Source organism: Podarcis bocagei (assembly GCF_964188305.1).
Source record: "Podarcis bocagei genome assembly, chromosome: 4".
NCBI lineage: Eukaryota > Metazoa > Chordata > Lepidosauria > Squamata > Lacertidae > Podarcis > Podarcis bocagei.
This window is the reverse complement of record NC_138128.1, coordinates 5,226,979-5,240,237: the sequence shown is the minus strand read 5'-3', so window position 1 is coordinate 5,240,237 and position 13,259 is coordinate 5,226,979. Positions and strand designations below refer to the sequence as shown.

At 50.0% G+C, this 13,259-nt stretch overlaps 1 protein-coding gene across 4 annotated transcripts in view; it reads right to left on the bottom strand.

The window, feature by feature from the left end:
* Positions 1 to 13,259, bottom strand: part of DIS3L2 (DIS3 like 3'-5' exoribonuclease 2) — a 195,860-nt gene that overhangs the window by 38,586 nt on the left and 144,015 nt on the right. For all 4 annotated transcript variants that reach the window (XM_081190036.1, XM_081190037.1, XM_081190039.1 and 1 more), the window contains one exon: positions 4,497 to 4,576. In XM_081190036.1, the coding sequence (XP_081046162.1) occupies positions 4,497 to 4,576 (80 nt within the window). The remainder of the gene's footprint in view (positions 1 to 4,496; positions 4,577 to 13,259) is intronic.

Here is a 13,259-nt window from a genome sequence, read left to right as displayed (position 1 = left end):
TCCCCTCCCATATTTCCAGCAACTAGTACTCAAAACTTTACGGCCTCCAACCATGAACACGGAGGACAGACATCATGGCTAGTTCCCTCTCCTTCTGTCTCTCTCCTCTGCCTGTCTCTCAAGAGGTCTGGATCTCACCCACCTTAAGGGTGCATTCACATTATTGCCTTAGAGCCAGTGACGCTGTTCCCAAACAAAAACATCTTGGAGGTCCCGGGCCACAGGGAGGTTAGGCTGGCCTCAGCCAGAGCCAGGGCTTTTTCAGCTGTGGCCCCGATCTGGGGGAACACTCTGTCACAAGAGACTAGGGCCCTGCGGGACTTGACATCTTTCCGCAGGGCCTGCAAGACAGAGCTGTTCCACCAGGCCTTTGGCCAGGGCACAGTCTGACCCCCTCCTTTGGTAATCCTCACAGAACTCCAGCCCAATGGTTGCCATTAATTTGATTTTGAATTGATTTTAAAATGAATTGATTTTAAAATGCTGTGTTACTTTTACTGTTGTTAGCCGCTCTGAGCCCAGCTTCAGCTGGGGAGGGCGGGATATAAATAAAAAAATTATTATTATTATTATTATTATTATTATTATTATTATTATTATTACCCTCTGGTATGTTTCACAGGGCTTCCCCGCCTAGCTGTTCACATCAGCACAGCTTCCTTAGTGTCCGATTGGTTTTGGTTTGTATTCACACCAAGGGTCGTTGATAATGTGGGGGTATCTGTCCCCATGCATGCTCAATGTTGTCACCAGTGCATGCTCACAGGGGATGAGGTCAACTGAGGTACAGGAGGCTGTGGTTTCAAATGGGGCAACCAGGGGTCAGGTCAGCAGGAGGCGCTGTTGCAGAAGTCAAAAGGCAAGAGCTACTGAAAAAAACTTCCCAGGATCTAAGACACAAATGAAGCAGGATTAAGGTGATCTTTGTGGCTCAAAAAGCAGGTAATTTAGCTTAAGTCAATCAATCTCAGCAAACATTACAGAAGATGAGACTCAAAGGCAAGCTGAGCAGCTGGGGGGGGGGACTCAAATGGACAGGAGGCCCCCCCCACTCAGATGGTGTCAGGTAGTAAATCACCACAAGGAATTAATCCAGTGCCATGAATTACTGACAGAACTTGATTTAATAACAGGCAACTGCTGTTGGAAATGAATTCATCTGAGCAATCAATCCCCAGTAAACCGACAACAGAAGCAGGCAGAGTTAACTGAGCGGCTGGCCCTGTTCAGGGCTCAAGGAAAGAATCCCCAGGAGGGGAAGAAACACAAGACAGCTAGCTTTAGAGAAATGCTAATGCGTTCGCACCTCATGTGAGCACAGACTAAAAACCCAACACTGGAAATGCGGTAAGTGCACAGCAAGTGGGAGTGTGAACACAGCCTAAGCCTGATTCAATGGCTAATTTGGTGCAGCGTGGGGTGGAATCTGAGTAGGTGCAAGAGAAGAGGTGTTGCAACAAGCTATTGGGAACATCCGTCTGAATGAGAGACGGCAGAATCCTATGGCAATATGTCCTCCCAGTTGCCAGGGCATCGTTGACCAGAGCAGTCAGCAGAACTTGCAGCAACATGATAAAAAAACAATAATAATAAAAAAGCCATCCTACTGATAGGTAAAGGTAAAGGGACCCCTGACCATTAGGTCCAGTCATGGCCGACTCTGGGGTTGCGGAGCTCATCTCACTTTATTGGCCGAGGGAGCCGGCGTACAGCTTCCGGTTCACGTGGCCAGCAGGACTAAGCCCCTTCTGGCAAACCAGAGCAGCGCACGGAAACGCTGTTTACCTTCCCACCGGAGTGGTACCTATTTATCTACTTGCACTTTGACGTGCTTTTGAACTGATAGGTTGGCAGGAGCAGGGACCGAGCAACGGGAGCTCACCCCGTCACGGGGATTCGAACCGCCGACCTTCTGATCGGCAAGTCCTAGGCTCTGTGGTTTAACTCACAGCGCCACCCGCGTCCCTTCCATCCTACTGATACATGGTGGCAATATTACAAGTTAATCAATCAATCACCTTCAACACAAGCATATCAAGGCAATGTACAGGCCAGGGCTGAGAGATAAGAGGCCACCTAAAGTCAACCACGTTGGAGAAGGCGTTTGAACTGGGGCCTCCTACAGACATGCACAATTCCTGAATAAACTACAGGAATACAGGTGTGTACATATATGCACTATGAACACAAAAACCTAGACGTTACACACAGAGTTCAATTCTGGTGGGTGTTGTGTTTTCACGTCGCACAGCAATGCTATCGGTGATGCACCCACAGTGGCCCAAACAGTGTTGAATGCATTTCATTAAAAGTTTGATTAATTGCCGCTTGCTCGGCTTCCATTACAGGCGACAACTGCTGCGCTTGGCGTGGCATGCACAAGCTGCGTAATTTGGAACAGACTTGCTTTAAGCCACCTTAGAAATCCATGTTGAGACTGCAGATTACAATAAGCTGCAATTAACCAATTTGATAGGAATGCCAAAAGGCCGCAGTGGTTGAAGTTTTCCATCAATGGACTCCAGCGTATTTCAGGAGGGTAGGGGGAAAAAACAGATTTTCAATGGCAAAAATATTGTCAGAAAAATACCCAAGTTTTGTGAGTATGTAAGTTGCACAAGTAAGGAAGTTGCACTGAAAGCCGGTCTGTTTAGAAGATGAAGCTCAAAGCATCTGGGGGTGTCATCTGGCTAAAGCGCTTTCCAGACCCACTGATTTGGTAGAGCTAAGCCAGGTTAGGAACACAGAAAGCTGCCTTACACTGAGTCCGACAGGTCAGCTATGCTGACTGGTACGTGTTCTCCAGGCTTCCAGACAGGGAATTTCTCCCCATCCTGCCTGGAGATGCCAGGGATGTTAAGAGGCTCAGGTGCTAATGTGAAACCTTAACTACTTGCTATGTGAATGACCCTGCTTTGTGACTGCACAAGCTTGGGACTGCAAGCTCCCCACTCCCCACTCCCCTTCTCTTTCAAAGCCACGTGGAGGAAATTCACCTGCTTTCAAACAAGCCACGGTTCCTCATCATGCCTAAATTCAGGAACTGTACCTTACCTAAACTTTAGCAAGTGAACAAGCCCAGATCAAAAACCATGGTCAATCCTAACCAAAGTTAAAACAAACCACAGTTCCCTGACTTCAAATGCAATGAGGAATTAGGCTAATTCAAAAGCAAAAGTGGTTGCTCCAACTTCCTTGCAGCTGAAAAAACCCCAAACATACAGGGAGGGAGTAAGAGTATGTTTCTTTCCTGCACTGTAAGAAAAAGTACTTTCTGTGTGTGTCTAGTGGGGAGCAGACTTACAAGGGGCAAATGTTTTCTAGATGCCAAATTCCTTCTCCTTATAACACACAGTGTTACTTCACCTGTTGTCTATGGCTAAACTGGCTCACTCTCTTCAGTGATGCGCTGCGCATTCCCAGTTCTTGCTTTGTGCTTGTGACACAGACAGTTGCGTTGGGTGTGGAGCACATTCCCTTGTGGAGGGTGCATCGAAAGTGGGCATGATCAGGCAGAGACCATACTTCGTCCTGCATCCATGCATTCAAGAGTTTCAAGGTCACACGACAGCCACGCAGTATCTCTAGAGAAGGGCAGGGGGCAGGGCCAGAGAAGGGCGTGGCATGGAAAGGGGCGGCCAAGTCAAGAGACCTGAGGGCCAGACAGAGAGGCAGGGAGGGCCACACTCAGGGCCTGGGCCTGCCATTTCCGACCCTATCCTATCCTGGTCTGGGTGGTAGAATGTTTGCAAGCACAGGCAATAGCTGTGCACCTTGAATGAGCAGATTATGTTTCCTCTGCCTGTATATCCCACTGTGCTCCTGTATCTGGGCTGGGTTGGCAGTGCCAATCTATAACTCTCCTCTGCCCCCTCGCCTGCAAGCTTCCACCCCTCAACTCCCAAATCCCCCACCCACCAGAATTTTGTCTTTCAAGAGCAGCTAACGCTGCATCTACTGCAGCCTACCTGCAAGGAAACCAACAGCCTCCAGTTGGCTGTGGTAGTCTTCAATGTGTTCAGACCTGGGATTCGCCTTTCACTCAAGCGTGCAATTGGGGATCCATTTAAACAAAACAAAACAAATATTTCTATGGTGGGAGTGCTGCTGTGGCCACCCATCTTAGATCCAGACCCACCAATAGTTTGCCGAACCCCCGGTAGGGGTGCCACATTTGTTTGCCTCAGAGGACAGCTGCAAATGCAGTCGTTCCGAGGTTCCAATCCACGATTAACTACGTGGCTTGTGGGGAGGCAAACGGTCACTGCCCTAGGCTACCTTACAAGGCTGTTGCTGAAAGGCTAAACTGCCACCCCGAGTTTCCAAGAGGAAGGGTGGGATGCAAAGAAGCAGAAGGGAGTCCAAAATCCACTGTGCCTCTTACGTGCCCAAGCAGTTCTGATTCCCCAGTGCCAGCGAGAAGGGGTCAGCCTTGCACTCCTGTTCCTCCCACACACTTACACACACTAGTTGTGTAGGGTTTTTGCAGGCCTTACTTGTTGCTGTCCCGGTACTGATAGATGTAACATCCTTGTGGCATCCCGCTCTCCTTGTCCAAAGTAAACGAGAGTTTCAGCTGCAGAAAGGAGGAGATCGAAAGAAAGGAAGGAAGGAAGGAAGGAGGGAGGTGGGGGGAAAGAGAAAGATTTTTTAAAAAAACATACACACACAACCACATTTAGGCGATGTTCTCAGCCGCGGCAGCAACCCCATGAAAGGCTGAGGGAGAGACCAACCTCACCAAGGCTGACACTCAACCGCTGAGGCCTGGAACATAGAGCAGGGCTCCAAACCTCAGGGAAGACAGAGTCACATGCCTTGCAGAAAAAGCACTGGCTTTTTCCACTCCTTTGTTGCTATAAAGTGTTTGCGGTTCTCCCGAAATGGCGTGGGTCATGACAGCTCCCTCCCCCACCACCTTCGAACACACTCCAAATCCACCACCCACACACATCCATGGCCCTGCAAGAAGCAGCTCTCCGCCTCCTCTGGGGTACAGGATTCTCCCGCAGCGGCCGGACTTCCCACGAGCCTCTTTCTCTGAAAGTTTCTGCCCTGCGGCCCTCCAAGCACATTTGGGAGGGAGAGAGAAAGAGAGAGGAGGAAAGCCACAAAGGGAAAGGCGACAAATTCTTCCTTTGGCACAGAGTTAATCCAAAAGCCAGTTGGAAGAGCTTGCAGTTTGGCCCCATGTCCAGCAGGGGGCTGCACAGGGTGACCTGGAAAAAATGTGGGGAGCCCAGGAGGGGCTGGGAGGGATTATTTGCTGGAAATCCAAGAAAGGGTTTCGGAATAGTGGGTCAAGTCCTGTGTTATCTAAGGCCAGTTCATTTGAGGCAGGGAAAAACTCATTTGGCTACTACACTGAAGAAGAAGAAGAGGAGGAGGAATGGAATTCAATACAGCTCTGCACAGATTTTGATGAAGGACAGTGGAGTTTCTGAACAAGCAGCTCGCTAATAAACACACATTGGGGCTTATAGCCGCCCCCCAACAGGTGGAATGGGTTTGAAAGGGAAAGGGGTGTGGAGGTAGCCTGGTCTAAGGAGAGACTGACCCACCCACTGTTCCTACACTTATCACCCTAAGCCAGGGGCTGGGGACCTAGCTGCTATGCGGATGTCATGGGACTACATTTCCCATCATCCTGGGTCATGCTGGCTGCTGGGGCTGCTGGGAGATGGAATCCAGCAACACCTCGAGGGCCACAGGTTCCTCAAACAGATGAATCGAGCAATTGAGCCAAGCCACACCGGGACAAGAGTGTCAGGAAGGAGGGGAACGCGGGTGTGTGCAGGAGAGAGAGCGAGAGAGCGCGCCCAGATTCTCAGGCCCATTCAATCTAAGCAAAAAGTCTTTCTCCAACCCAAGTATGAAGCTCCGACAGTCCCTGAGAGCAGCGCTAGGCTGGTCAATTGTGGGCATGGAAGAAGCTGCCTTCTACTGTTCCACTGAACTCAATATTGTTGACTGCGACTGATGGTGGTTCTCCAGGAGCTCAGGCAGGGGGTCTTTTCCTACCCTACCTGGAGTTCCTGGGGATCGAACCTGAGATTCCCTGCATGCAAACTCCACCAGTGAGCTGTGGCCCTTCCTAGAGGAGGAGGAAGAGTAGAATGTGTGTTTGCGCACGCACACATGCCATGTTTTTGAATGCTTCACCACATTAAAATAAAAACCCAGGGACACGGGTGGTGGTGTGGGTTAAACCACAGAGCCTAGGGCTTGCCGATCAGCAGGTCGGCGGTTCAAATCCCCGCGACGGGGTGAGCTCCCGTTGTTCGGTCCCTGCTCCTGCCCACCTAGCAGTTCGAAAGCACGTCAAAGTGCAAGTAGATAAATAGGTACCACTCCGGCAGGAAGGTAAACGGTGTTTCTGTGCGCTGCTCTGGTTCGCCAGAAGCGACTTAGTCCTGCTGGCCACATGACCCGGAAGCTGTACGCCGGCTCCCTCAGCCAATAAAGTGAGATGAGCGCCGCAACCCCAGAGTCGGCCACGACTGGACCTAATGGTCAGGGGTCCCTTTACTTTGATCTAGCACATCAGGGTTGAAGACAGAGCATAGCCCTTTCCCTCATCCACTAGTTTATTAAATGCAGGGAGGTTTTTAATAGAAGGGTGTGTGAGAGCACCCTCTGCCACCCTCTGCGCTGGCTGCAGTGAAGCAGCCCAGAATCCTACCACTTTGGCCAAATGCTCACCAAGGGTTCCCTTCAGATCAGGATTCACATTGGCAAACGAATGCTCTGTCAAACTAGGGGTGGCACACATTGCCAGCAAGATAGCTCAGTTGATAAGAGTGTGAACTCTTAATCTCAGGGTTGTGTGTTCGAGCCCCACGTTGGGCAAAAAGATTCCTGCACAGCAGGGGGTTGGACTAGATGACCCTCCTGGACCCTTCCAACTCCACAATTCTATGATGTGCCCATTTTGCATGTGTTCAGTTACCAGCCCATTCTGTCATGCTTTTTGAACATAGCAAAAGAGACTTGAAAACGCACATTTTAAATTGTACACATTCCCCCACCCCAAACACATTTTTGCAGCATCTTTTTAAGCCGAGAACGGAAACACAAAATTCAGAGCACAATCGGAAGGATAAGCGCCTCCCAATCTGCGCATTAGTCTGGGAAGCAAACACTGGAGTGGACAACTTTGCTTACAAGTGCAAACCAAGTGAAATTCTCAAATAAGCCTACTTCAAACAAAAAGCTTTCCTGCACACACAAAAACTGGTATGTCAAGGAGCACGTTCCTCATTTATCTTCTCCCGGACACATGGGTCTTGTGTGAGTGGGAATCTTTCTCTCCCCCCCCCCATTCAATTATAGGAGTCCTGTCCCCCACCAAACACTCATGGCCTCCAGGGAGACTAACTGCTCTTAGAGAAGAAGCTCTTCAGAACTGGATAACCTCTTGGCAGTCTGCCTTGCGTGAAGAGGGAGTTATTCTGATCTAGCCTGATGAGGTGTGGCGGAGATGCTAATGAAACTGGCTTTCACAAGGAGGACTCCTGGAGTGAGCCGCAGGTTGCCCTCAACGCTTCTGGACATTTTGCAGAATGGACGGCAGACCTGACCTTTGCAAACGAAGCAAACACCACAGAGAGACTGGCTTTATTTGCAGACAGTTCCTAGACCCGAAGAAAACCCGAGAAGTAAAATTAACAGCCTATGAAAGAGCAAGGGCTTTATTAAGTCGCCCTTCCACCAGTAGGCCCTTTGCACAGCCAGCATGCCGGCTCATTAGACGCTGAGCCAATTCGCACTCCCCTGCAAGGCGGCAAGCGGAAATCGAAGCAGCCGAGCTCCCCTGACCCTAATTAAGATTGCCCAAGGTGCAGCCGCTGCAGAGTCCACACATCTCTGCACAGGTGCAAACCTGCAATTTTATTCAAACCCAGCTATTTGTGTACCAAAGCCCAATACACCCACAAGCTGGGTTCTCCAGTTTGTTCCGATGCCTCAACCTCATCTGGAGCAGGTCGATTAGCCAGCCGCAACTTGATGTCGCGCCACTGGGATTCGTCAGAAACCCTCACTGGACATCCAGGCAGGTTTTGCATCGGGAGCAGCCTTGGGAGGAGGCCCTGTGGCGAGCTGGGCATTTGAATCCCTGCCACCCTGGAAAGCTAGACCAGTTTTCTCATGGAGTAATGTAAGCCACACCATAGGGCAGGGGGAGGGGAAGCTCACACCTCCAGTTATTCTCCAAACCAAAAATAAATATAAAATTCAATTTAAATGGGGGGGGGGAGGTCTGCCATGGAGAGTAGACATGCTGGGGCGTGTGAGGTCTGACTCAGAAGGAGGAAATTTCTAAATGTTACGATGCTAAACTTGCAGGCTGCGGACCATAATGAGTGACAGCAATTGGCCCAGCAGCCCAACACCCCACCCTGTATTTGTGGGGGTCCAGGTCTAAGTGAGCTCTGACAAAAGCCTCCGACGTTGCCCCTCTGTTCACAAAGGCAAAGTTCACTGCTGCTTCCGCGCTTGGGGACCGCAGAAAGGACAGCGAGGCGAGGCCCTGCTGGATCCCGTCACAGCAAGCCGTTTCTGGGATATATGCCTGTCGTCATTTTGTTCCGTCAACTTGCCACCAGGTTCAACTTGCGGCAGGGAAGAGAGACACGGAGCTCATCCATCACCCGGCTGCATTCTTCGGAGGAGAGCTCTGCGGCTCAGCAGTCTCTGTGCCTGACAAATCACCCTTTCCAGCTCATTGGCACTGGGCACAAAAGGGCCGTTCTTCATGCCGGGGGGCGGATTCGGTGGGAATGAGGGGGATTGGGAAGGCTGAGAACAAGAGAGGCTCACCTACCCAAGGAGGCTCACTGATAAATTAAGATGTCATAGGCCCTTGAATAAGAGCTGCCAAGAAGACTAGTTGGGATTTCTTGAGGGTGGCAAATGCCTTCAGCACCACATGAGCAGAAAAATGCCAGAGGTGGCTTGGGGGGCAGCTTGGCTTGGCAGGAACATAACCAACGGTGGTTAAAGTTAGTCAAACATAAGTTTCTAGGTCTCCATTTTTAAACGCTCTCCTGTCCACAGGCCTGTAACCTTCAGCACACTGTCAGAAATAAAAGGAAGTCTGACGTTCTTCCAATCTGCATCGTCTCTGTCTGGCTGCATGGAAGAAATTCCTAGCCCACTCCTGGTGAACAAGTTGAATGCCTCCTAACAAACCGAGGCTCGCTTCCCATGTGTTCTTACCCCAAAGTTGTGTGGTGTCACATGCTGAAGATCAGGCCCTAAAACAGGGTGCATTCCTTCCTCTCAGCTTATCCCCACCTCCTAGTTTTGTGGTCCTGTGCAACAGACCAGGGTTGGGGTCCTCATTTCACCTACAAGCAAGTATTGAGGTGGTGGGAGAAATCTTATTGCTGCCCTGACTGAGAATTCAACAGGGCCATTAAAAGGTGTGATGTGTTGTGAGAAGTATTTACCCTGCCCAGCAACATCTGCAGGGCCAAAGGCGAACTGCCTTTGCAAGAGAAATACCTGCCATGTAGCCTGTATCTCAACAGCGGGGTTGGAAGAGGCAACGGGTGGAGGAAAAAGGGATCAGCCAGGCTGCCAGGGGCTGAAGATCGTTATGCATTTTGGAAGAATTTGCTCTGATTTTAAGGTACTATAGGTCTCGCTAGCTCCTAGAGCCAGTGTGGTGTAGTGGTTAAGAGCGGTAGTCTCGTAATCTGGGAAACCAGGTTCGCGTCTCCACTCCTCCACGTGCAGCTGCTGGGTGACCTTGGGCCAGTCACACTTCTTTGAAGTCTCTCAGCCCCACTCACCTCACAGAGTGATTGTTGTGGGGGAGGAAGGGAAAGGAGAATGTTAGCCGCTTTGAGACTCCTTAAAGGGAGTGAAAGGCGGGATATCAAATCCAAACTCTTCTTCTTCTTCTTCTTCTTCCTGCAGCAGGTTTTGAGAAAGGGGGCGTGGCTTATCTTTTGCAAAGCTCCATGCACACGGGTGGCACCCTAAGGCCCTTGCCAAGACTCTGGAGAGCCACTTCCAGGCAGAATGGGCAGCTAAAGCAATTCTCATGCTCATGGGGGGCAGGGGCCACAGCTCAGGGGCAGAGCATGCACTCTGCATGCAGAAGGTCCTGGGTCCATTCACTAGAAGCGTGTACTTTTAAAATGAGGCTGCATTTAAAACTGCATTTTAACCTGTATATTAAATTAGTTATTTCCCCCCTATTATGTTTTTACTGTAATTTTACTGGTGTTAGCAGCCCTGAGCCCGGCTCTGGCCGGGGAGGGCGGGGTATAAATAAAATTAATTTATTATTATTATTATTATTATTATTATTATTATTATTATTATTATTATTATTATTATTATTATTATTTATTATAGACGCTGAGCTAGGCCTGATCGGGAAACATTCTGGCCCCAAGCCTGCTTTTCACTTGGCTGTGCCTGTCTTCAGTAAAGAATGTACGAACTTTCCCCTAAGAGAAAGGGTTTTGTCACAGTAACCTTGGCTCTGCGCCCAGGGCAACCTTCTGCACTTGACAGAAATAGCAGCGTGTCTTTCCTAAAGGCACGACAGCGTGGACACAGAAGAGCATCTTTCCCCGCATGAATGGAAAGCGAGAACGTGGCTGAGTTACAGCCCCGGGGTGGGGGCAAAACCCATCCTTTTGAAAAAGGGAAGTGTGATGGAGAAACATACAGGTGCCACACATTGGACGGACACCCAAACACAGGGCTATGTGTGAGCCCTGGGGTTCTGTGAGTGACACCAACCAAAGCTCATAATTCAATACGGAGTATAAAATTCAACACCTCTACCTCAATAATTTTTTTTAAAGCAGAGTTTCTAGTCCCTATGGCTGTGAAACCAAACTTAAAACAGTGGGGGTGGGATGATGAAAGTTGTAGGAAACTTGAAGGCTTCGGTGCCTCTTTGTCTTGCTCTGCGCTGGGCTTGAGAGCGGATTTAAATGCAATTCATTTGCATAATCAATTTGAGTCCCCCAAATTCAGCTTTTCATCGGATGGAATTTGGGTTCCCCTGCAGCTGATTTTTAAAACTTGCTTAAGTTCAGAGCACAAAGAGCCCCATTTATAACCTTCTCTTTTTGAATGTGCTGCTTCGCTGGAGATTCAACGTGGTCCCCCCCCCGCCCCCCCCCCCATTCAGCGGCTGTGGTCATGGTTCACAGGCAGGATCGCAATTTTTTTGCCAAACATTTTCTTTTCCATATATATAGATATACGCGCATGCCTCCAATATAAACGGTGCTTTTAGAGCCACTTGCAAATCTAGGAACTTTGACGTCACTCTTCCTTCCACCTACTCAATCTTGACCACAACAAAGAAGAGTGGTGGGAAAGTTCAGATGGAAAACCGGCCGCCGCGCGCCAAGCCTCAGCCAGAGGAGAGGATATTTATTAGGCGATCCAGCGCAGGGCAGCAGTTTGCCCATCAGGCTGACGGAGCCCTGGGTTCAAACTCCAGCCAAAGCCTCTCGCCGGCTGTCGTGCCTGCTTTGCATCATCAGAGAGAGGTGCACGAGGGAAGAACCCGGGGGCACTGCACAGAAATCTAGGGAGATTCTCCTCCCTGGGGCTCCCCAAAACATGGCTGCTTCAAGCAATCCCTGCAGAGCACCACCGGACAGTGCCAAGGCAACTCGCTACATCTCTTGCCTCGGCAATCCTACCTGTGAACCGGGAATGTTGGTGGCCCACCTCTCAGGGTCGTTGTGAGAACCGACAGTGCAAAGGCGGCAAAGCACGTTACGCATGCCTGAGGTTCAAATGGTCAACAGGAACCCCAAACCCTGTTATGGAGCAGAAGACGACAAAGACAAGCCTCGAAGCTGGGTCAGGTGTTAAGACAGGGAGATGCTTCCCTGGGTAAACTCTAAAAATACTCTTCACTGTGGTGGCAGTGGGGAGGGAGAGAGGATTCTTTGAAGGAGCTCAGCCCTGCACTCGCTCTATTCCCAAGCATCCCACGCCTTTCTGCTGGCTGGTTTCACACATCTGGGGAACTTGGTAGGGTAAAGCCAGCCTGCAATTTGGCCACGTTCCTTTTCAGAAGTAGGTTTTAAGGAGCAGAAACTAATACCACATTTAATGGACACTCGAGCTCTCAAAACGAATTATTTATCCAAAAAGTTTATTTTATTCTATTCTAATTCTTTTTTTAAGGAGGAGATGAACGGCTTTCGCAGCAAATTTTCCATCCGTGGTGTTTTCTTTTAAGTCTTCAACCCCAATCCCGGCTCTTGCCCTGGAAAAGCATTCAAGGAGAGATTCACAGGGCGAGGAGGAGAAGCGAGATAATTCAGAATTAGCGGTGGGGGGGACGGACGCCTTCCATTAATTAGCCCCTATTGCTCCTGTGAGCGCTCCAATGGGAGAACAGCCTTTACCGAAGGTGTCATGGGCGTTGAAGACACTCAAACTCAGGAGGCTAGGGAGAAACGTGCTAAGAGGAAGGCACGCTTGGCAAACGCTCACCAGAATCATCTCCTGCCTGGAAATCTATGTCCCCACTGTGGAAGGACATGTGGATCCAGAATTGGCCTCCGCAGTCACTTACAGACTCACTGTTTTAAGACCGTGTTCATGGAAAGACAACCTTACTCGGCTACGAGGGATCGCCAAAGCAGCAGCAACAGCAGCTCCTGCAATCCCTTCCCTCTGCTTTTCTCAAAATAGCCGGAATCAGTTTTCCCCGAGGACTCAGGGCCCTCTGGGAGAGGAACAGAGGACCAAAGTGGGTGATTATATTAGGGGACGCATGACTGCGCCCCAATGCAGATCGTCACTCAAGCAGCGGACAAAAACTGCGGCAACAATGCAAGTCCCAACCCCGGAGGTCACCTCTAACAAGATTAGCTATGCGTGCTGGGAGAGGAGACTGACGAAACTCCCAACGTGTTTGAAACCTCCATTGTTCAAGGGAGGGGGGCCCTCTTTGAGCTGCTGGCAGACCGCAAATCCTCCATTAAGTGATGTGCCCAAGGCCACTGACAAACAGAACAAAAAAAGCAAGGGAGGGGGAGGTTTGAAGAAAAAAGTGGGCATTCAGTGAGCCTCAATATACCCCATGGAATTGTTCCCGCCTTTCCGTAGCACCGGCAGGGGTAGTTCCCCAGGGTGCCCCGATTTGACAGCCGGGGCACACCATGAATCCTCCTTCACCCCCCACCCCACCCCCAGCTCCAAGTTGACTTTTCAACTCCATTCCGCATCAGAGGCTTTGTGCCTTTGAAACCACAGAAAGCTGC